The following is a 24,776-nucleotide window of genomic DNA, read 5'->3' on the forward strand; positions in this document are numbered from 1 at the left end:
GCTGCAGGCGGGCAGCTGACGAGTCACTCTCCGCTCCTCTGCCTCGCTGGAGCTTCACTTCTCCCAACGCGAAGCAAACTTCTAAGCCGTCATTTGGATAAACTAACCGCACATTGGGGATCTAAACCCTTACTTTCTCGCATTAACAAATATTAAAACTTAATAAATTAACGATAGTTTCTTTCGGCGGCATGACGATGTCGTTCGGCCAGGTAAACGAGCGCTGCAGGCGGGTTGAGGAGTCACTCCTCCTCCGCTCCTCTGGTGCTGGTTGCAGCTGGCTGCACCTCCCAACGCGGAGAAAACTTCTAAACAGCCGTCATTTGGATAAACTAACCGCACATTGGGGATCTAAACCCTTACTTTCTCGCATGAAAAATTATTAAAACTTAATAAAGTGACGAAATAACAGCGCTACAGTGGGAAATAAAACAACCCGTAATGGCGGCGCGGCAGAAGTCGGGGTGGTGGAAGAGAGGTGTGTTTATGAAAGCAGGCGCCACGGTGACGTCACCGTAGGCGCAGAATCAAAATCTCGTAATGTTGTGGTGTGCAGCCTCATGAGCTACTCTGGTTTAAACAAAGAGCCCAAACAAAAACAACTCAGCCACTTTCAAACCCCAGGTTTTCAGGCAAGTTTCCACTGAGGTCCAACACCAGTATACATGTTTTAACAAGGAAAAATGCGATTTCCGGGTGATGACTCCTTTAAAGAATTCATGGGCAGTAGGGCTTTTAGGGTTCACATTTTCACCCCAGGCCTGCGGATCCATGTGTCTGATGCTGCACTGAGGCTTCATGTTTGTATTGATGCACTGTGCAAGTAGATACAGTAGTTTTTGTTCTGAACCTGTTGATTTAGCTGCTTGTTGCAAAAGAGGCTGCTAATTTTATTTCTCTAAAACAAAAGCAATAGGTGCTAAAAAGGCCATGTTTTCAGGTTACGAGATACCTAGCATTGACTATAAAGGACTGCCATCCAGTCTGTAAATAATTGAACAGTTTAGTTAGTGTGTGTGTGTGGGTGGGTTGGTGGGTGTAGGTGGTTGTGTGTGTGTGTGATGGAGACACACACACACACAGGGGGAGAATTCCACAGTTAAGCCATCAAAAATCAAGACACACTTCAGCAGCTCTGCATAATGAAGACAGAGTTAAAACAAATACAGTTTTGTTTCAGGGCAACACTCAGAGACATAAAACCATAATTCATCGTCTTGTGTTTATCCAGCAAGGGCAGCAGACCTCACAGCAAAAATGTCGGCTTTAATTTGAAATGCCATGTGTTAAGACCGGCACCATGCCAGGTCTGATATAAATGCACACCTATCAGAGTTCAGCCCTGCAATATTAACACCGAAACATTTGCCATGCGCTGCAGCACAATAATTAATGATTAGAAACTAACCGGAGAAACTCATTTACCCAAAATGCTTGTCGGCTACTAGTATTTGTAAAATCCTCTACAAACTTCACATCTGGGAACAAATAAAAGGTATAGCCTATATCATGTTGTCCATGCTCTCACAAAATCTATAATAGATTATAGATCTATGATAATGTCAATGACAACATCTCTATTCAGTGTTATTTTTGTACTCCCTTGGTATTAGGCTATGTGTATCCTATAAAGGAAATGTGTATTTTGTTTTGCTGTAGCCTATTAATACAGGTATTTTCAAATCGTCAAATTCTTCACAAGTATTTGTAACTCTATCCCTAAAACACAAGTTAGCCCTTCCTTTAACCGTCCTGTATTTCTTCAAGGATGTCAAGCTACTTGTCATTTATTAATAGCGCCGCGTTCCCCTTGAAACAGTTTGATGACAACCTGATGTACTGCCAAGGAAACAAGGCTGGATTACCATCCGGCAATCCGGGTCAGCCGCCAAGCTGCCCATGAAACCCCAGGGGTCCCAGAAGCCTCTTGTCCTCTGGGTCTTCATCATTTACTTACTCACAAATTGTTAGAAATTTGGACCCCTGAAAGAGAATATAAAATGTGACAGGCCCCTCCATCCTTCATCTTGGCTCTGATCTGGTCACATTTGTTATAATGTGGTGTGATATCAACTGGCTCTTTTTTTCCCTTTAAAGGACAAGATAGTAATCCTTCAGAGAGGTGTAAACCAGAAATCGATCAGTGCAACTGGCAGTTACTTCTTTTGATAACAGATTAAATATTCAGTAGCCTACATAATAGTGCAAAAACGTGAATAACTTCAAATATTTGCTACATTAAAAAACCCAAGGATGCAACTATCATATAGCCTAAACTGAATTTCTGGCAAGTAACAAACCCCTGGGGGAAATGATGAAACTGCAGTGTAAAGTGGAGGTCAATGGGGGGCCACCAATTTATTTATTTTTATATCTAATTTGTTTTGCCCTGGGAGTTAATGTGGCCAAGAGGAGAGTTATAAATTTGGACATAATTGAGTTTGTGTTGCCATGCGTGCCCACTCTTGGTGGTGGGACTCTGTAAATACTAGTTGTCTGGCCATTTTCTATCCAGGAAATGATAAGTAGCCTACAATGATGTTATACGTAGCCTACTGTATGTAGACACAAACAAACAAATCTAAAATAGCCGAAATGTGTCTCACAACTACTTTTCAACTTCATGTGTGTGACACTTATCACGTGTATCTTCTGGAGACATAGGCTACCTACATCAAAACACACAGCTGGATCAATTCATTATTATGTTTTTCTAATATAATGTGTGAACTGACCCAGGGTGAGCTCAGGCTGTAGCGTGGTTCTCCTGCAGATAAGAGATTAAAGTGGCACTTTCCTGGTAGCGGTGAGCTGCTGTTGTATGGTAGTAGCCCAACAACTGTGTGTGTGTGTGTGTGTGTGTCCTCTGTGAGCACCACTGATTGAACCGCGGGCGTTGCCATGGCTACACGACGACCCAATGAGAAGCTCGCGGTGGACTGTTGCTGAATGAAAATAACAGAGGCCATTTTGCGCACGAAGCTACGGCATCATTCAACAATAATAAGAAAAAAAACGGAAACGGGAAGCAGGTTCAGCCCATTTCTGGATAGACGCGAGTGTTTTTTTTTTTTTTTCCAAGAGCCAGCGGAGCGGTGCGTTGGTTGCGGTGCGACGAGACGAGAGGCGCTTGTCGTCAAGAGGGAGGGGGATACAAAAAAAAAAAAAAAAGGCATGCGGTAACTAATTGTGCCGCCGCCGCTTCGTCACTACTTCTTCTCTCCTTCTCCTTCTCCTTCTCTTCCCCTGGAGGTTTACGTTGTGAGGTAAGGAGGAGACACAGCAGGAGGTGGGGGCTCGCTTCACTGACTGACTGACCCCCAAGGGAGATAGAGAGGGAGGGAGGGAGGGAGGGAGGGAGTTGCCGACTGACTGACTGACCGACCGACAGCGGCGGCAACATCCATGCGCGTCGAGAAGCAGGTGTACGGTTTCATCACAGGGACACGGCGGCGCTAGCTTCCCAAGACGTTTTGTGTGCAGTGCATGTGGTTGTATGTGTGTTACTTTTTCGCTCTTGGACCTCTGTTCCTCCTTTTTCACATGGATGGAAGAGGCTGGTTATCCTTGTGTTGCGGAATTAAGCAGCAGTGGTTTTAAGAAGGTAGGTACTGTAACTTAGGCACAGCAATGTTGTTGTTGTTAAGGGGGTTGCTAAAAGAAGCTCTGTCTGTCTCTGTATCTATCTGTGTGTGTTTCCCTCTCGCACCGCTTTTAGCAGCTGCTGCAGCGGACCTGACCCGCTGCTCAGCTCTCTCAGCTCAGCTCACTTTCGTGTTGTGAGGAGGTAAACAGGCTATTTTAAGTGTGACTGTGTGTGTGTGTGTGTGTGTTTTAAGAGCGTTACAAGCAACAATGACCCCCATCGTGTACAGTACAGTAGGCTACAGTAGTTGTAATCGCTCAGCAAACCACAGCAAATGAATCAGCTCATCCGGCGGGATGCGGTATAAGGTCGCCTGTGTGTGTTTCCTCTAAAGTGCATACCAGTGGATGGTGGCTGCTGCTGCTGCTGCTGCTGCTTCTTGTGCATTAAAGAGGGATGCGGTCAGTCAGGGCTGGGGCTGATGTGATGATGTTAAACACTGAAACCACGGGCATTTTCTGTTTAATGTTTAATGATCAGCGTTAGTTGTGTGTAGACCGTCAGCGTGTGAGAAATGTGTACAGTATAACAGCCTGCATCATCATATTAATGGACGTGAATTGAGATATCCATGTTTAACCTAGATCTCAAAATGCTTGGGATAATCTCTATTGTTAGCTCCCATTAGTGCCAGAAATGCATTCACAGTACAGTAAGCTACTGTATGTCTGGTCTATAGAGCAGCCTTTTTTTTAACCCCCAGTGTCTCTTTGAGTTTTGCTTACTGCCTTGTGGAGCTACTTTATTGTTACTAACACAAGTAATCCCACAATACAATGGTGTATTTGTGAAGACCAGTGGTCAGGCTGAGTGTAAAGTCAATATTGAGGTGCAGGTTTTCCTCATTCCTGCCGATGCTTGTTGCGTTCACCTGCCACCAAAGGTCTAAAAATCAAGCCATTGTCTCATCATCCTGGGCTTGTATGAAAATCCAAGTGAGTGCTGGGAGTTCAGTGGTACTGCAGTAGCATTTTATGTAACCCCCTGGTGTCTTCTCCAGCTGCATATCATAGTACAGTAATACAGTAAGGAAGAGCGTATATGTTTCTTTGGTGCCACCTGCTAGCTGATAGGAAAGGATGATGTAATGAGGAAAAGAAAAAAAACAAACAAAAGGCCAGCAGCAACGGTTGGTATCTGTACGATGTATTTGAATGCTCACTGAATAGGGAGAGTGGGGAGGTGTCTAGGATGCACAAAGTGTAATACTATCACTCCGGGAACCTCATACCACTCCCACTGTGGCCTACCTGACCTGTGAGTGTGTGTGTGTGTGTGTGTGTGTGCTGTAGGCTTTCCTGCTCTGTGATATTGATGTAGTATTTTATTGCATGCTTGTCACTCAGGGGAGGGAGAGGAAGCGACACAGCAGGCAGCAAAATGACAAGCAACAGTTGGCTGCTATCTATCTCACGAGGGGCTGCTGCACCAATAAACAGCCTCTCATAGGGGCTTAAATATACACACTTAATGGGCGATCATAGCATTTTGACTTGATTGATGACCGATGAGCCAGAAAGTATGTCTCTGTTAGCGTTAACTCGGTTGCACCTGCCAGTTTAGAGTTACGGAGAGAGACAGCTTGTGTATGTGTGTGTGCACATGCATGTTTCAGTGAGACAGGCCGAAGGAGGGAGAGTGAGAAGAGGAAAGAGGATCAAGGCAGGCCATCAGGGAAAAGGAGAATGTGATACATTTTGCTCTGAAAGTACAGAGTGTAACGGGGGGTTACTCTCATAGTTGACTTTCTTCCTCCCTCGCAGTCTTTTATCTCTTTCACACACACACACATTCCTTTTAATTTTCCTTTGTCCTTTATTTCCTTGTTTTTTTGTGCCTCCTCTTTCCTCATTGTCCCTCCGCTGCCTTCTTGCTCCTTTATCTCCCCCTCTCTCTCTCTCCTCTTCTTCAGAGGCTGATGTCATGGCTCAAGTGGTGTGTGAAAAGCTTGCCTAATTCTTAGTCTAGCTGATAATAGGGGCCGCCTGCAGGACATGCTTGCACCCGGAGCTTTCTCAATGACCCAATCCTAGAGCTTACCATGCTGTTTGTGAATGTTACCTAAACTGCTCAACTTTTTTCTTTTAAACCTAAAATGCTGAACCAGTTCCCCTTTTTGAGGTAATTCATTTATTTTTGGCAGTGGGAAACTGTCGGGATGATCAATGAGTCTTGGTTACTGAACCAGATCCTAAGCCTAGGATGTCACAGTGATGCTCTGTGTATCTGTAAAGGAATGAAATAATTGTGAAAAGCTGATCACCGTAGTAATGTACTAGCAAAAACACAACACAACACAGGGGCATACAGATGCATTTGTTTTCATCAAGTGTGATGAAATAAATGTTACATTGGCAGCAGAGGCAGAAAAGCTTCAGTGCCTTTCATTGTAATTGTTTTCTACAAAGAGATGAATGCCTTGGACCTTTAAAGAATCACCAATGACTTTTTTATCAATACAGTAGCTACTAGAGGTTTTAATGGTTGGCTATCTTAAATCTCTAAATAATCAATTCAGTAAAGTTTATGTAGCACAGATTGAATTTTCCCCATTTATCCTGGCATCTAAAGACAAATTCAGTCCAGTCAGTTTTGATCGATCAACTCCATTGGCTAAAATAAGAAGCACTAGTTTATCAGAGCACTAAAAAAAGGCAGAATTTATAAACAGTCTTTAAGTCGTTGAGGATCGGGATATACTTTAAACAGATTAGCAACACTACACAGAGGAATTAAGTCGTCTCATCCTGCTCAGCTTGTAGAAAGAAGACTAGACGGCTGCCTTTAGAACATGTTTAGGTTGGAAATGTACTTGAGATGATGTTTGCTGGCTCCTTGTACTGGCAGATCATGGATATCGGTTAAACACAAATCATCATTACAGTTCATTTAAACCTTATTTTTGCACCACAACAGTTTTTTTTGTTACAATGTTATTTAGTTCATCATTGCACATGAAAAAAGTCAAGCAAAATACTATGTTACATCCTGTTAGGTGTCCATTACAACTCAAAAACGGATATTTTAAAACTGATGTAAAATATTTAGCAAACTAAGCATTATAATTTACTGTACGTCCTCTGCAAAGAGTAAGATGTTTCTGTTTGGCATGCGAAGAATGAGATTATGTTTAGCAGGTTTTATATGTTGCTTCTGTTTAAAAAAAACATTGAAACAAACAAACAAAAAACTGTTCACCGCATGAATCATATATAAATTTGAGATCCTAGCAAGTAAATCTCCGCACAGAGCAGCCATACTTTGGCACTCTGCCTCTTGAGCAATGTAATTTTGGATGCATTTTTCCCTTTTTTGATCTGTTCCCAGGTTTAAGTGTTTTCCAGTAAGTGACACTTACTAACGTGTACATGAGCAGCTCCTCTGCTTTTTATATCCCGCCACTTACTTAACTAGAAATGGCAGGACCTTGCCGAAGCTGATAATGAATTAGGTGTTGAAACTGTACGGGTGAGACCATGTCGACGCGGCCACTGTCGTCCAGAGTAGCTCATAGGTCAAAGTGTCAGTGCGTTTGAGTGTGAGTGTGTGTCACTTGCTGTAAAAATAGTTTGCTCGGGTAGTTTAATGAGATCATTCCCAAGCTGATGTTGTGTCAGGGTTTTAATTGTTTAATATAAATCAGTCCTTCACATGCACAACTTTGGTAGGAGAGGCTCGTCGTCACGGTTTAGATACATGAGGGATATGATCTGAAGTTTAAAACTTAGCCTACATCCATCAAATGTCAGAAAGTTTGGGTCAGTGTTTGTTCAGATGGTGATGGAGCACTTGTTGGTCACATCTTATGTAAAGTCTCAAAGGGGTTAAAGGTTTAATGTCTGAAGCAACTAAATTCATATGCCTCAGCCCTCCATTACTTTATTGGTCCCCTGATACTTCCCTGATTTTGGCCTCCAAGGTTACATCAGTAGCACCTGTCACTCGTCAGATTTTCACCATACTTCACTGATCCTTGGCACGTGACCAGAAAGTTTCTGGGGGCCAGTTGCTGTTTGATCATGTCTGCTGACACACTGATCACTGTAGTGCACTCTGGAAACACCAAGGCCTGAAGCTGGCGTGTTTGGTGGTGGTGGTTGGGGGTGGGAGGGGGGTGGGGGAATGCATAGTTGTCGGAGGAGTGCTACTTATCATCATTGGAGCCATATGTGCCTTTGTAGATGGGATTTTTGCATTACCACTTCATCATGAGCATGATGAAAGCCTGCACAGATAGTGTTGATCCAGGGCAACTCCACTAAAGTCCATCAATGCTTGATTTAATGGTTGACAACAGGTTGACACTTGGCTGACACTGTCCAAAAGTTTACTGTTTTATATTTACATTTAAAGCACCACACTGTAGTTGACATGTTTTTACATCCATGTAAAGAAGATCTATGACAATACTACTGACTGCTACTAAAAGAAAGGCAGTGACTTCAGTAGATGTCGCCTCATTGTTTAATAGAATAAAACACAAATTAGGCAACGTCCGTGCTTGTAATCGTCGTACTTTGAATTGTTTTGGCTATCTGTTTCTGTTGGGGCAAGTAAGCCACCTTATCAGCATTCACATGCCACTACTGCAGCTGCAGAGCCATGAGTTAATGAATTTCCTTTTGTAGTGGCTGCTGAAGGCTTCCTGCGCTGTACCTCGCGGTAATTTGTTAGTTGCAGATTTTTGTGCCTGTTTTGTTTATTGTCAAGTGCGGGTTTGAAAGGGGGGAGGTGGAAGTGGTTCAAATAGCATATTGCACAGTAGCTGCCTGGTTGGTTTTAGGTATCCAGTCTCTAAATATGAGATGCTAATAGCAGTAGTTACATCATCATTCTGGGAATAGCAGGGAGTCTGGGGTCTAGAGGTGCTTCTGGCTGACCTCTCTCCTGTGTATATTCAGACCTGTGTGTGTGTATGTGTGTGGTCATTTCCAAATATACATTCCCATATGAATTACACAGCAGTAAGATTATTAATGACACAGGTGAGTGGACGTATAATTAGGCTGTATATATTTACAGCACATCTACGTGCACACGGTTTGTTTGTGATTTTTTAAAAAGGGGGAAGGGGCGCCATTTATGCCTCTCCCTGTGTGTGTGCATGTGTGTGTGAGTGTGTGCATCACTACGCAACACTTCTTGACAGGCAATCAAAGTGTCAGCAACAGAAAGTGAAAGAAAATCTCATGTGAGAGGAATTTGACACTCCTGTCAGTTTCCGCGTGGAGTAGCCCACTTTACATAGTCCCACACTGATGACATTGGCTACTGCATGACATTAAAGCCCGGGAGGAAAGATGGACATGTGGAGGCTCTGTAACATCCCATTTAACAATACATAACTCATCGAAGGTGTACATTACCTGGTGTAACTGTGGCATAGCACCACCATATGTGTATGACTGGCTTGTAAGTACGGGAATGTGCGTGTAGAAATAGCCTGTCTTTGCGTGCATGAGTGTGCATACTACATGGTATGCATGCATGCAAACTTGTGAGTGTGGTAAAATAGAGATAGTCAGCCCTGTCACTTAGCCCCCACCCGTCCACACTGGGGGGTAACTTTCCAGTCTCATAGATGAGCATGCCTGCGTCTGAAAATAGCCGTATCTGATCACTGCTTCACCCAAACAGGGAACTCTCTTTCCCTGTCACTCCCTCTCTTCGGCTCTCTAACTTTCTCCTCATTCTGTTGTCTCTGTGCTTCCCAGGCATTAGACGGGGGAAGATCTGGGAATAAGGCTTGACCGGGAGGAGAGACTTACCCTGACCAGAGAGCAGAGGAACAGAAGAAGGGAGAGAGAGGGAGAGAGAGAGAGGAAGGAAGAAAAGGTGCACAGAGCTCACCTACACCTGACTCTTCTTAGCAAGTCTCCAGGCTTTTGATTTTATGACGGTAAGAGTTACAATTTTTATGCTTGATGGACTGTTGCACCTGCACTGGTTGAGAGGACTGGCTTTTAGGATTAAATGTCACAGGAGAATAGTAAACACTGTATTTTCATGCCCAAGCTTAGGAGAACATTAATTTATTACATTCCTGTTTTTTACAAGAGCCCATATATCCTTACCACAAATTTGTTATTCCACAAGACAATATTCAGTGTAGTTCAATATATTTATATGTGATTTATTTTGAAGTGTTGCGCTAATGTCACACACACAGAGATCTCACATTGCTGTTTACTGATTTGTGACGCATCTATATTTACTTGCTGTGAACACATCGATGCTTTAAAGAGAAAGCAAATTAGAAGAGGCCTGAATAGTTTTTACAGCCCAAACACTGAAAAGGGAATTGTATTTATCTGTTCTGCCAGCACCCACAATTATACACCCAGAGTGGAATTTCAGTCTTTTGTGATGGTGGACAGCGTAAACGGTGTCAAATAAAAACAGTGGTTTCGACCACGGTCACCTCAGAAATAGCATCAGCAAATAGCTTTAGATTACTGTTTTGAGGATTTAAAGGTTTTTATGCATCAACACCCTGCAGATTTATTGTGGCCTCAGTGAAAAGAATGTCTGAGTCTCATTAATTAAAGGGGAACATTTAACATTAAAATTATACACACAGCACACATACCATCAAAATTCACCAGCTGAACTTTATCCTATGTTTTTTTTTTTTTAATCTCAATAAATTAAAAGCTCCAATTCAGTCCTTACAACTCCTCCTGTCCCCCTTTTTTCTTCACCTCCTTATCTTCCCATAATTTTGCCCCAGAATCTCATTTTTCTCCCTCTCTCTCTTTTACATACTTCCGTCTCCCGTTACACCCTTTTTTTCGTGGTCTCCTCTTTCCCACTCAACAAAAGCCATGTACCAATCCCTCCATTAGGACCGGTCTCAGAGGTGTTGAGGAATGTCACCTTGACCCCTTGGGTACACAGTAAGGGGTGGTTCCCAGCCTTGGTTCGTAGCTCAGTTCGTTTGGTTCCCCTTTCCCTCGCACCTGACATACCAAGTTCCCTGTAAAGGTCACGGTTTACACCCCATTTTTTTCATGGTTAATGTGGCATTATTAATAGATGCAAACATTAAATCTAATCCCACTAAAACTATATCTGTTCGCAGAACTCTCTAGGCCTCTTGTAAAACTTAGTATTCAGTCACAAGCTTTATCATTTGGGACAGAGATGGTCTGATTGCTCAGTTCAACTTGTATCACCTGTAATGTAGGTCTAGGAAGTAGTTTTATGCTGGACAGAGACCAAAATATGTTATTTTATTTTTTTTTAATTTGCATGTCAAATGAAAATGAAAGTGTTTTGATGGGTGTGTGCTGAGAAAATCAGGGAACCTAACAGCACTTTTCAACAGTGTGAAAGCATTAATTCCTTTGTGACTGTCACTCTGCCGTGACCCTCCTCTTCCTCATTCCTTCCCGATACGGGGGCATTTGTCCAAAAGCTGATGTACAAAAGGACAAAGACATTCAAAGGCTGCCTTTAGGCTCTTGAATTTCAGTCTCATGTGTAATACTCCCAGTAAACAAGCATCGGTCTCGCTCTGACCTGCACAGTATCTTTTGAAGATAGATTTATTTATATATAACAATATTCAACAATGTGTTGGTTTATTATCACTTGTCACAATGTTGTTCTTCTTAATTTACATCAGCAGTGTTTTGTTATTTAATTATATGGATAAAATGTAAATAGATGCAATTGTGCATTGAACTTAATAGGACATTGGGGTCCAATCAAATCTAAAAAGCTGCCATATCTGAATCTCATGTTCCTTCTGTGAAACTAATAATGACATATCCTTTTAGCTCTGTGACGTTTACCATTTACCTCTAACCTTATGTTGTGTGGGAACTCAAAAATGTTGAAATTACTGTATTTCCTCCGTGGCATCTGGAGAACACAGATAGATTTCCCCAAGGCTCAGGACCACCTTAGAGGGTAAAAGGTTTGTCTAATGGCAGTAAATATAGCACCCCTGCTAATCAAGTCCCTCTTATCTTCATGCTCGACACTTAACACTGGTACCTGGGGAATCCAGACTATGTATGGGGAATGTAATCTTAGTCACGGCGGATAGCCACTCCACTCTAGTGTATGTCTTGCTACAAATGTGCAAACATCCAAAATCTTTTCTTCTTTTCCTAAATAAAGTGTAAAAATGAGATATGGCCAAGTAATTTTCTCTCCCAAGATTTCAAATCTTACAGAGCATGAGTTTGATGTTGGGAAACTACTGTGTGTACACGGCCTCCTTTTTGTCTTGTATCGTGTTTATAAAGAATTTAGCTGAAAGAGCAGAGTCTATATTTGTTTCTTTCCACTGTTACTGCTCCACCATCCTCCCTCATTCTTTATACAGTCGGGCAGTGTTTACTATCCCAGGATCTGAAAAACCTTATGTCCTAATTTCTGCATTCTCCCAAAAGCCCCCCCCGCCCCCCGCATTAGGGTCTCTAACAACACATTGGTGCCACATAGGAGAAGGAGAGATGAAACAGTGGCAGCAACGGAGGTGCTGTTTACTGGTGATGCTGTGTGTCCCCAGACGGCTTAAAACAGACAGATTACATAACACAACACACTGATAATGGCTTCCTATGTCATTATTTTAGCATTCATCGATCATATTCCTCTTTCATAATCTCTCCCTCTCTCTGTAATCTATTTTTCTTTCTGTGTTCATCATTTCATTTGCATTTTTATTTAATTCTTGTCTGTGCTCCTTCTTTTTCAAAATTTTTCTCTCCCTCTCTTCCTCTCCTCAGACCACAATACAGTAAATGCATCCTCTGCTCCTTGGTATAGAAATGGTCAGATAACAAACCCACGAATTGTCACATCCAGTTCATTCTTCCTCCCTCATAGCCCCGACTCGGTAGCGGGGCTTGTGTTGCATAATTGCATTAGTGCTCTCAGGCCAATGGCTCTGCTCGTTAGTGGGGTTGTGATGCAATCTGCAGAACACACGGGCCTCTGTTGTTTGCAGTACGGACAGTGAGTGGGCACGCAGGGTCAGTGTATTGACCTCCCCTATCCATTCATACAGCCAGAGGGGGGTCTGCTAATGAGTGGCAAGGTTGAACAAACAAGGCTGATAAGAGAGACTTTATTGGAAATGGCTGTTGTTCAACTAGTGGCAGTAATGTGGTGGTAGAACACTTACATGGAGCTGATAGAAAAGACCTGCGTCTTTCAGTCTCTCTGGATGTGTTAAAATCCTGATGCGTGCTGTGTTTGTTTTTAAATTTAGCTGAATATTTAACATGCTCTTATTGCTCAGGGTCATTGTTTTATATAAATGTAAATGCATCCAACAAAGCTGCTTAAAAATCAGTGTAGTTATGACAGTACACTGAATGTAAGAAGGCTAAGTTGTTGTTTTACAATGTGTTCAGCTTTATGGCAAGTTACCCAAGTGGTAACGATACACAATAGCCCTTAAACACACCTCTTTGCGAATTGGAATGAAATTTCTTTTTCATTTTTGCTGAGTAATGAGACCACATTAAATGTGATGCCACTACTTAACACAGAAAAGAGCTTGGTTGCAGATTTCGCTTGTTTAGCAACACAATTAAACAAATAAAGACGATTATATGGTCGGACATGTCCCTAATTAGTACACAACGCACCAACTCTCAGTCTATGTGGAGCTACTGCAGCCTTGATAAAAAAAAATCAAAATAGCCTCATTATTTATTAATCTATGATCAAGATGCATTGGCTCACTCTTACTGCATCACTGCCCCCCAGTAGACACTGGCTAACTGTCAGGCCAATATCAATTCATTAACTTGTTCAAAAAGAAAGTTTGGAAATGGGAGACAAGTGACAAGTTGTCTTTGCAGCAGCTGATGTAATGCTCCACTGCTGAGGGACCCACGGGGTGTACTGACACTTATCAAGTTTCCTCTGCTTGAAGCGACTTTAAGTTAAGAGTCAAGACTGTCAGTGCTTCAGTGACTTACTGTGATTCAGAAATCTAATGAAAACTCTTGGGACATAGTTGTAATTTACCAAAGTTCACTCCAGAGCTATAGACGGCCAAACCCACGGTCCTCCTCCTGTGTTATACTGTAGCGCTGAGCTATCTGCTGTTGAAATGTTTACTTGTTTGGCTGGTGTCTAACATGAATACTTGAAACACTAGAAATACTTGAAGCTGTAAAATACCGTATCCACTTAAAGCACAATGGGCAATGGCTTACAGCTAGACTCTTATTTTGATTCCCAAGCCTTTTCTTTTTCTTTTTTTTTCTCATCACAACCCCAGCATGCCCCACATTTCTACCACAAAAATGCACCACTAAAATAACTTGGCTCCTATTCAGTAATTAAGGATTGAAGCAATTCTAAATTCTGCCTTTTTTGGAGGGGTCACTCTCGCTGTCAGCTGGTTTTAAGGCTCGCTATGTCTCGACTGAGATTTATGTTGGATCTCCAGGGACATTTTGTTGCCTCGTTGAAACGGGATTTGTTCTCTACACTAAGATTTTTAGAGATTGCTCTGCTTTGTGCTTCACTTTTATCCGCATCAAATTCCTGCTTCCAAGCTTGTATCTAATGTTGACTTGACTGCACTGAGGATGATACATATATTGCATTGAGTGTCCTGTAATATTTTTGCCAGAGTGTTTTTTTTTAACCTTTTTTAAGCTTGTAACAGCTGACAATCTTGTCTTTTATAGGAGCAGCTGAATAGAATCTATCCAATGACTTTTTGGTGTGGTCTTTAAATAGATTTGCTAAGGAGCTTAATCTGTTGACATCCTGTGGGTATGTCTCAGTCTGAGTGACCACTCCAGGGTCGGGACCCTTGAGGCCGTAGTCGGCTTATCTCCAATGACTGTTCACTCTCTCCTGCTGTCTTTACTTTGCTGCATTTAGAAATTAAACTAGCTATAATTAAAATGATGACCTTAAAAAAACTCTTTGTTTTTCATGACGTTCAGTATAAATGTGATTGTGTGAGTTATTTTGCATTTTATGAAATTACTTACGTAATAATTGATCTGTTCGGTTGTATTCATTCATGGGATGATGCATTTTGTCCAGGTGTATTTATTTATTTATTTAGTATACATGGTTGCTGGAGTCTCATGGCAGATACAGGTGCACTATGTCATAAGTGTCTTGTACAATATGCATGCTCCTGGTATCTCTCCCTTGTCTCATAAATGAGACAAGCTATGTGCAGAGGAAGATTTGCAAGGGGAGGAGAAATAGCTTCATAAATTAGATTTGAGAAGAGTCTTTGTTCACTGTGTTTTGGGAGAATAATATTTGGCAGACCTTGAGGAATTTTTGGGTCAATTTGATGAGGGGGCAAATAAACTACTAGGCTTAAATAAAGGAATAAAAAATAATGCAATAGTTGAGTTGTGTTCTTGTTAAACCCTCCTGCCAAAGTCAACGACTACCAAAATACAAATGAGCAGTTTGTTACGTTGTTCCACATAGAAATTAGACACATGGACGACATGTCTGTCAAAATAACAAGGGGAATACCTGAGTAAAAAGGGAGTAACGTTAGTAAAAGAAGCTTAGACAAAGTAGTTCAGAGCATTTCCATTGGTCGATGCCATCCTGCAGGGTACGACACAGGTTTGATGAGCTTAAAAACATCATAAACTATAATCCACAGTCCTGTACATCATTTGAAAAGGTTATGTGAAAGTCATAAATACTTATTTGGACAGTTGTTTTATTTATTTTTTTCATGTTTTCATTGCTATACTTTTTTGGTCTTGGAAACACGGTGACACATTTATTTTCAGACCCTTGTTTTGTCTATGCCACGGCAGACAGCCAGTGAGTAATGCCAACCCTGCTCTTTGAGGACATGTTTGTGTTTTTCTTCCCTTCCTTTTGTTTGTTTCCTTTCTTTTGATAATCATACTGTCCCTGTTATTCTTTAGCCGTTCTGTTACGTTGTTTGTTTTTTGTTGTCTCAGCTAAATGAAATATTTTTTTAATAAGGGCAAAGATAGTGGAATCTTCCCACTCTCAAATATGCTTTAATCTCAGTCTCTAGAGGTGTTGATTAAACCCAACTTCATCATCAAAGTCTCCACTTGAATTTTATTAGGTAATTTAAATAGCAAACTGAAATGACGCATGAGAATTCCCACATTTTTTCGCTGTGATTCATTGATTTTCTTCTAAGTTAAAAATGTTGTCAACAGATAAACAGTCACATGTTGTTGAGGAGAGGAAACCGGTCATGCCGTGATGAGCTCAAATCAGCAAGAAGCACAGGAACATGCACTTTTCATAACTGCTTCAACAGTGTCTTATGTTTCTAAATGTTCGCGGTGCAAACCCCATTAGTCCACCGATACAAACCAAATGGGTCCCAGTTGGTCACTCAACAGACTAATGAGATGTGATGGGCTCGTGGTGTTGGACCTCACGGCTTTCTGCGGCTTATAGCTCCGACTTGTGTATTTGCAGTCCCACAGCTATTACGCTCAGTAATTATACACACCAGTCTCCAGAGTGGCCTACCAATGCCTAAATTACAGTCGGCGGATAAACCACGGTAAAGTAAGGATATAAAATGATTCGAAAGAAACTGCTCTGGCCAGAGAAACTAGGACAAGGATTGAAAACAACATCGGAGAAAACAAGGTCTTTTTGTTTATTATCAATTCATTTGTCGAGTTAATTCAAAATTCATTTCTGGGAATTGACATTTAAGTTCATTCATTAGATTAGAAATTATAAGATAGCAAGTGTTTGATCTGACAACATTCATTCCCACCTCTTCCCTTGTAAGTATTACATTAAGCCTTTTCGTTCTGGGGAAGCTCTCACTGAATATTAATGGAAACATTTGGTGCCTCTCCAGATTAAACAGTGATCTGCATGCTGTAATGCACACGCTGCTAATGATCTGATTCAGTATCTGAAAGCTTGAAACGGTCTTATGTGGAATGATAGTCAGAGTTCTTGAGAGGTGTAGAGCCTGGTGCGTTTTCTTCCCGGGTCCAGCCATAACATTACACCATGGCCACAGCTGCTGTGTCGCCGCTGATCTGTCCCCAAGAAACATGATCCTGTTTATAATCTGACCATCATTTGGACGCCGACAGCCCGCGACGCCAGACCCATGATTTACCCCAATGCATGTGTGTGTGTGTTTCTCACAGATAGATTTACGAGGGCATACTGTATGAGGGTAAGGACTGGGTCTTGACTCTTGAGGGACTGAAAGTATCCCATGATACATGGCTCGACTTCCTCCTCACCAGAACAGCCTCTGTATTGAACCACTTAGATGTTGGCAACAAAATAGATGTACATCCAGGATTTATTACTAATAAAAATGATAATAATCAATGTATGAGGGTTGTATACAGTGTATTTTGTCTGAGAGAAAAGGGAGAAACTCTTTTCTGTAACATTTGTATTGCTCACATTACTTCTGTGGCAGTGTATGTAATGGCTAATAAATACCTTTGCAAGTAATTTACAATTGAGCAGCAATTAGAAAGGACATTATTGAGAAGGTGATTAAATACATTATATTAAGATCCTTTAAGGCTTCAAGCTTTAATCAGAAGTCTTGGTTAATGCACTGTAGCTCTAAACTGTGAAATGATGCTCTTGTGATATGTTTAAATAAAAGTAAAACATCACTGACAAGAAATATTTTTTTTAACTACCCCATAGAGACGTCTTCTCTGGCTGCCCAGTGGCTCACCTGGTATAGCACATACCATAAAGGCTTAGTCATAACCGCAGTGGCCGGGGCTTTCAATCTGAATCGAGCTTGTTAAACTGGCAGCATGGTCAAATAAATGTTAAACTATGTATATAACTCTGATGTGGAAGTACATACTCATGCGACACATCTCTGTAGTTAAGATTCGATTGATGCTGTTGTCCAATCATAACAGCAGGTACAATCATGTATAGGCTAATTTTACAGGAATTCTCCGGGGTTAATGTTACGCCATCCATCTAGCGCCACTCATCACTATAGCCAACTGCCAAGGCAGTTTACACATTCATGTTACAATATGGCTGCATACCATCTCCAAAATAAGCCTGTGTAAAAGATAACCACAATTATCAGGACTTGTACTTGTCAAAGTGCAGTTATAAGTTATCATCATAGCCTCTCAACAGATATTTGATTGTCAAGATCAGAAGCTGTAGAAATGCAGAAATTCCCAATAGGAATTAACTCACATTATAACACAACTTCTGTATCCAGTGAGGATCCTAATTTATTAGTGATATCAAAACACAAAATGTATTAACATAGACTTTATATCTAATGTAATACCTCTTTCAAACATAATCAGTTACAAGACAGTTTATTTGTATTTTATTCTCCTGTGCTTGTGTGAGAGTGTTTTATTTTAGTCTTCTCTGAAAATTAAACAACCTGTTATTCAGTATTAATACTTGTCAGGTTGTTATTCTCTTGGATTAAAGTCATAAAATTGTGGCCAAATAGTCATATTTTCACTGTTTGGGTTAAGACAATATACAATAATCTATTATTTTGTGTCTAGAAAATACTGAAATCTCCCCAGTAAGTAAGATGTTTTATATCAAATACTTCTGGAGCCTTCACCACTCATATTGTAGCAGCATGTGTATGTCATAGTTATTTACATACCAGACATGTATGATCCCTGCTGTAGCCACTGTAGGCTGTCACTTGTAGTATCTGTCACACACTCTAAGTCCCACGATGACACACATGTGCACGCATTCACACCAGGATGCAACAGTCTGTGCTTTGCCTTGGGCTTTTGGTGTGTGCCGCTATCGTATAAATCACACACCCTACCCTAGTTCTCAGAAAAAGGTCTCCATATAGCAGGAGACAAGTATCACATATGGGTACACTTAAGTAAACATGGCATTTTGTGTCATTTATCAGTGCCATTTATGTTATTTATGTTTCAAATATGTGCCGTAAAGAATTTGCAAAGGTCATTAAGGCTCTCACTCAGCGGGAAGAAATTATGTTCCCACATTTGGGCTTCATGGGTTTTGGTTTTGGTTTTGGCTTTGACGTAAACATGTTTTTTGAGCATGACAAGCAGTATGCGTTAATATAAATTGTTTTTTGTTTTTTTTGCTGCATAGTAAGTCATAAGTAAAAGGGAAAGTGTGTAAGTGACAGACTGTACAGGCCCCTAACAGCTCTGATGAGGAGATCTCTGTTCTTGAAGCTTGTATCCTTTTCATCACAGCCAGCCGAAGTATATATCTGTTCGGGACAAACATTTTACATGTCAGTCTGTATCTGTGTCATTTGTTAGAGCAGTTTCATAATCTTTCTGATTCTTTTTTTCATAAATATCTGCTGGTCATCTTTCTTTATTAGTCTTTACAACTGGTTCAAGTTAGGGCTAAGTTTGTCTAGGTAGGAGGCAGTCTTTGATATAACATGTGTGCACACATTTGGCAAAAAAAGATAGAAAAAAAAAACAGCAGGGTGCTATGCTATTTAAGCCACGTAATGAAAATGAATTGCCGTTTCAGTTGTCGACCCGTCACACTTGACACTGACTGAACAAATCATAGACCTGCCGATTCAGAAGTCTTCAGCCAGGCTCATGCCACTTTACTTTGTCCGAGTCTCTTCAGAAGCACAGTTAATGATTCAGTCCATTTATCAGATGTTTGTCACATTTCATCCTCCTAGGATGTCTGCACCTCGGCCTGTTGATTTTCTCAACATGGGGGGGAAAAATGAAATGTGTGAAAGCTGAGCTGACTTGCAGTCACTTGCAGTATGTCAGCATACAGCACTCCTGCTCCTAAAGACCATTAATCTCTCCTGACTCTCCCTGCACAGAGAGACCTTGGCTCTTGGGCAGCAGGAAACTCTCCGTTTGTGATTTAATTTTAATGCAACAAATTTAAACTTGACATAATTTCATGTAAATTCAATAACTCGGTTATTTATTGTAGTGGCTTCAGGAAGATCATTTTGTAAATGTAAACTATTAGGAGAGACTATATGTTTTGTTCTGTTCTCCAAAACCATTATTGTGAAAAATACATTTTATTTTTTGTCTGAAAGGTGTTTGTAATTTTTTTGTTTTGTAGGAAAGTGTGTTTCCCTGCAGTGGATCAGTAAGAAGTGCTCTTCAATATGAATACAGGTATGTGCACACACAAACCATATCTGACATTGCTGTGGGGTGAGGTTCATCCATCCAGACCAGGTCCATTTTTACCGTCTCTTTGGCAAAGTGGAATATATCGGCTGTCAGTATTTGTTTATCCACTGACCAGAAAACTATTGTCTACATTTAATACATCAAAATAAAGAGTCAATATGTTCAGGCATTTCAGGCCACCTCGCTATTTTAAAAGCTGCTATGTGTGCTACTTTCCCTCTGCCACAGGCATGAGTCTGTAACTCTAACCCTGACCCTGTTTCACCATTTTGGTGCCGGTCCATTTTGGGCCTCAGTTATTGTGACTAAAAGCATCATTGAGTATCGTAAGGTTGTCGCTTTTAACCACAGTGACGTATCCCACCTTCAATACTTTTCCAAAGCTCTGTCTTGAACCTGGCTGTCGTCCCGAGCTGTAGTGTATTTCAGCCGGACAATCAATAAGAAGCTATCTGTCTTCAAGCCTTCTGCACACACTCCACTCACCAGCACTGCCAGTGGCAGCTTCATCCCTACTGGTTGTTTGCCTGTGTTTAATATAGAATACAACACAAAAATAGCTCCGTATGTTGTTGATGTTGAAAATACCTCATGACTAAGAATTCCAAACACCAAATTAATTTGAGGGAGAAAATAAAACACACTTGACCCACAGATTTGAAACAGCCTGTGCAGTAATAACCAAAAGCTTGAATTGTAAGTAACTTATCTACGTATTTGCAGCTTTTCACCACGTTTTACCATGAAAAATAATTGGTGTAATTATGTGTATGTGTGAGGGACATCAGCTTGTTGCACAGTTGAGTTGGTCGGTTCAAGTGTTTCAAAATTGTGTCAGCACAGATGTTTTATGATTTTTTAGGCAAACTGACACACTACATGTACACGCTGATTGTTGTCAATAATCATGCTAAAGCCAATATACATCTTATGATTCCTTTAAACCAATGCATCTAGGACTCTAAAATGCTCTCCTGTCGTCTTGATCACACAGAATCTGACAGAAATATCTTAGTTGAACTTCAACTTTATCATCCTTCTCTTATTTTCTATGAGCTGCCACCCAGTCTGTAAAACACAGGCTCTTTGAATGCATGTGCTTTGCTGTCACTTGTTTGAGTTGTGTCTCTGGCCAGATGCATTTGTGTTTGTTGAGCTGTGTGTTTGTGTTATATGCATGTGCATGTGCTGCTGCTGCTGCTGCTTCTTCTACCTCTATGATCCAACCCTGCCCGGCTGTGATTCCTCAGATAGCGGAGGATACGCTACCAAAAGCGTGGCCTTGTCACTCATACTCTCTCCCGTGAAGAGGGTCCAGAGCTCACCAAATCTAGCCACAGGTACTAACACTCACAAACACACAACCAATTAACACCAGAAGAGTGAACTAAGTATAAAAAAACCAGACCACTTAAAGAAGTGACTAGGCTGAAGTGCACAAGGTAAGTCTTTAAAAAAAAGTGGCTTGTTGTTTTCCAGAATCATCAACCTGATATGGCTTTGGGCATATTTGAAATACTTTCAAATATTCTGTGGCTCTCTCAGTATGCTTATGCAATGTTTGGACTGCAAGATGCTATTTTCTTTTCTAATCAGTTCATTGTTTAATTCTTTTATTTCCTTTTTGTCGAGCCTCTTCCGTCTTGAGCTTGTTTTGCTTCCTAAATCAGTCATAAGTCGTACCATACCCACTGGTTGTTGATGCTAATCTTCCTTCCCTCTGACAGCTCTCATATGTCATGCTCTCACTCTGCTTCTTACCATCATCTCCCCCCTTCATCTGCAGTTTATTCTCCGTTTCCTGTTGCTTAAGTGTTTTTAGTCACTGTTTTTCCTGGCTCTGTTTCCTTTTTGTTCTGTGACTGTTTCTCCCCCTGTCAGGATTGATTGGTCAGATGTAACACAGCTCCCTTGACCCTAAGGTTTCAGAGACACGGAAATATACTTGGATGGGCTTGTGCATTCACTAGAATGGCAGCGCTCTGCTTGATTCCTTCTGATCAGTGGTTCAGATTTTCCCAAGCATAGCCGCTGTAGAGCTGCAGCATGTATGAGCTCCTTCATCCTCGTTCTTTTCACAAATGATTTGAAATTATAAATGAAATCAAGATTAATAACCAACAAGCTTTTTGCAGTGCTCAGTTTACTATAATTTTTGGGCTTCCAGTGGTAGCTGTACCCAGCTGCTTTTTCCTTTCCTGCTGCTGTGCCTGCACCTTGTCAGCACCCAGGTTAACAGCTGCACCCTTGTAGGCATCCTGGCACTGTCAGCTTCCTTTTTACAACAAGAGGGCACCGCCTGAAAGCTGATGAGCTGCTCTCACGTACAGTAGAACACAGTTAGGAGCTTAGAGGACCCAACACTGTAGACTAAAGAACTGAAGCAAGGTTCCCACCATTCCTTGATATCCTTAAAGGGACATATTATGGAAATATCACTTTTTGAAGGCTCTTTAACATATATTTGGGTGTTTGTCTTGCCTTTTGGCCCCCAAAATGTCCATGGTTTTACGAGCTGTTCCCTCAGTTGTCTTCCAGTGATGTAACTAGGACTCGGATTTGCATAATACCACCCCTACCTGGGACCGGTAGGAGGGGCGGGCAAGCAGTTGTTAATTTGCATTTAAAGGGACAGGCACTGAAACCAGTCGTTCTGAACAGGGCTGTTTTGAGAGGATGAAAGAGAGCTGTGATGTTTGGTCCTTGGGTATTTTGACCAAAGCATGTCACAGACATGCCTTTAAGACACCGGGGAACTATTTTAATTTGTGGAAAGGGGACATAATATGTCTCCTTTAAAATGTTTGTGTATTTGAGAAAAAAAAAAAGTTTTTAAAACTTGACACAAATGGACATAGGTCAAGGAAAGTATTTTGATTTAGAAATTCTGTGCAAAATTAAATCTGTAAGTTTTTTTGAGATAGTTTTTACCTTAATGTTACGACAAGCTAAGTGATGGCTTGCCAGTCCATATTATAAAAATTGTCAGATCTGTGTCTTTCCAAGAACTGGGCCTTGAAATTGATGTCTTTAAAAGGTGTGGGAACCCTGCTGGAGGTTTCGGGGCATATTATTGTGTCTGTGTTTTAGCCAACCAAACCAACCATGAGGATTCAGTGACAGAGGTGGGTTTGTTCTTCTTCAGCAAAAAACAAAAAACAGATAGCCAAACCCCTCAAGAATGCACAGTAATTGTTCTGCTGTGCTGATATTAATTGTCATGTTTAATAATCACATCCTGTCTCCGTCATGGGAGTGAAGTCATGTTTCATCAAGCAGTTTGCATGGAAAGCAGTCAGCGCTTATAATAATAATGGAGCCAGTTGTCAACTGCAGTATGCCTACTCTAGTACTGCTGTTGTCAGTTTATTAGAAGCATTAGTGTTGTTTTCCATCCTAGAAACTTGACAGGAGCACTTGAGATGATTAGAGTTGTTGTTGTAAAAACTGCCGAAGCAACACAGTAGTTTTTAGTGAATGCTAGATTGTTACAAGATCAAGTTGTTGTTGGACTTCTAACCAAAGTATTTGTGGATGCTATCATGTTACACCAGCTGGAGATGTTGTGCATCAGTTCAGGATAAAACATCCGATCCTTAAAAACTGTTGTGTCAGTCCTGTGCTTTCCCTCTTCAGTCTGTCCTCTCAGATGTGTCTGCTCCTTAATTCCCATTATTGAGTCCTTGTGTTTGTCAAACTAAACATTCTCATAAGCATTTTTTGGAGTGACAGGATATTGTGTAACTTCTTGAGATGTAATCCTGCTTTGTAGTGTTGACATTTGCACGGATAAATATGACCACACATCCACTCACTTTGCTTATTTTTGCTGTGTGTTCTCTCGTTCCTCAGGGAGTGATTCTCACTCGTCAGACTTGGGTAAGTTCCTGTGCCTTTTTTCCGTGGTGACTGTTGACATAGATAGCACATGACAATAGAGTCTGTGATACACCCCATAGGAGGCCATAAAAGTTAATCAAACACACTGTGGTGGCTGATGTTAATTAGATTAAAATCATCTTCAGATTCTTGGCGGTCCCGCAGTGCAACAGATGGCCTTAAGAATGGAGACGCCAGCAACTCGTCTCTTGCTGCCAAAGGCTTCCGCAGCGTCAGACCCAACCTGCAGGACAAGAAGTCACCAACCCAGGTGAAATGTCTCATGCACTATGACACATGTTAATGCTTTTTTTTTTTTTTTTTTACCACTTACAGAAACAACCATGTTTTGTGATAAAGAGTCATTGATACTTGATGATTTGTATCAAGCTTTTTTACTGATGATTTCTTTGTCAATGTTGTTTGAACTTGTCTTGGCTGCTGCTTTCTAATTGGCAAAAAAAAGGATACCAATCACGTGCCGCTGCCCCCCCCTAGAAGGGACAGTTTCCAGTTCTCACCCACTGGCGCTAACCCACCAGACTATAGCTCCCTCGTAGCCCTGGCTAACGACTCTGGCGCTGGAATGCTAACGTTCACTCAGAAAGAGAGGGCATTTTTAAAAGAGTCCTACACTATTAATAGCACATCTTCTTACTCCTACTCAGAGACCAGTGCAAACACAGTCCAAGAGCACACCGTTTCAAACGATATCAGCAACTGTAGTGCATCGGCCACCACTAATGACCAGGCTCAGGGGCGCAAAGTGTCTTCCCTCAAAATAACCCCCGTCACCATCCCTGACCCTCCTGATCACCTCAACTCCTACCTTGATCCCCAACCTAAGAGCCAGACCACAAGCTCCTCCCCTCCACCCGCTTTCCCGCCCCCACAGAAGGGTCGCACTCTCTCGCACCTGTCAACGCAGACAGCCTCGCTTTCTGTCCACCTGAGCCCAGAGAATCAGAAAAATCCAGAGCCTCAACTTCCAAATCCTGCAGCAGCGCTCAAGGTCCCAGATCAAACCCCAAACCAGAGCCTGCGTCCAGCTGCAGCCCAGGTGGAGACGTCAAAGGCTCCTCCCGCAATTCCACCGAGACCATCCCCTGCAGAACTGTTGGTAC

The 24,776-nt window shown here is 41.5% G+C and overlaps 1 protein-coding gene across 1 annotated transcript in view; it reads left to right on the forward strand.

Annotated features, from left to right (window-relative positions):
- The first annotated feature begins 3,424 nt into the window (after nt 1-3,424).
- The window catches only part of sorbs2a (sorbin and SH3 domain containing 2a), a 44,360-nt gene continuing 23,008 nt past the window's right edge, over nt 3,425-24,776 (forward strand). Inside the window, exons 1-7 of the mRNA XM_083994129.1 lie at nt 3,425-3,604; nt 9,361-9,545; nt 19,700-19,755; nt 21,024-21,113; nt 23,626-23,652; nt 23,799-23,923; nt 24,131-24,772. Of these exons, the coding sequence (XP_083850255.1) occupies nt 19,746-19,755; nt 21,024-21,113; nt 23,626-23,652; nt 23,799-23,923; nt 24,131-24,772 (894 nt within the window). The 5' untranslated portion in view covers nt 3,425-3,604; nt 9,361-9,545; nt 19,700-19,745. The remainder of the gene's footprint in view (nt 3,605-9,360; nt 9,546-19,699; nt 19,756-21,023; nt 21,114-23,625; nt 23,653-23,798; nt 23,924-24,130; nt 24,773-24,776) is intronic.

This window comes from Trachurus trachurus, assembly GCF_905171665.1.
Source record: "Trachurus trachurus genome assembly, chromosome: 1".
Classification (NCBI taxonomy): domain Eukaryota; kingdom Metazoa; phylum Chordata; class Actinopteri; order Carangiformes; family Carangidae; genus Trachurus; species Trachurus trachurus.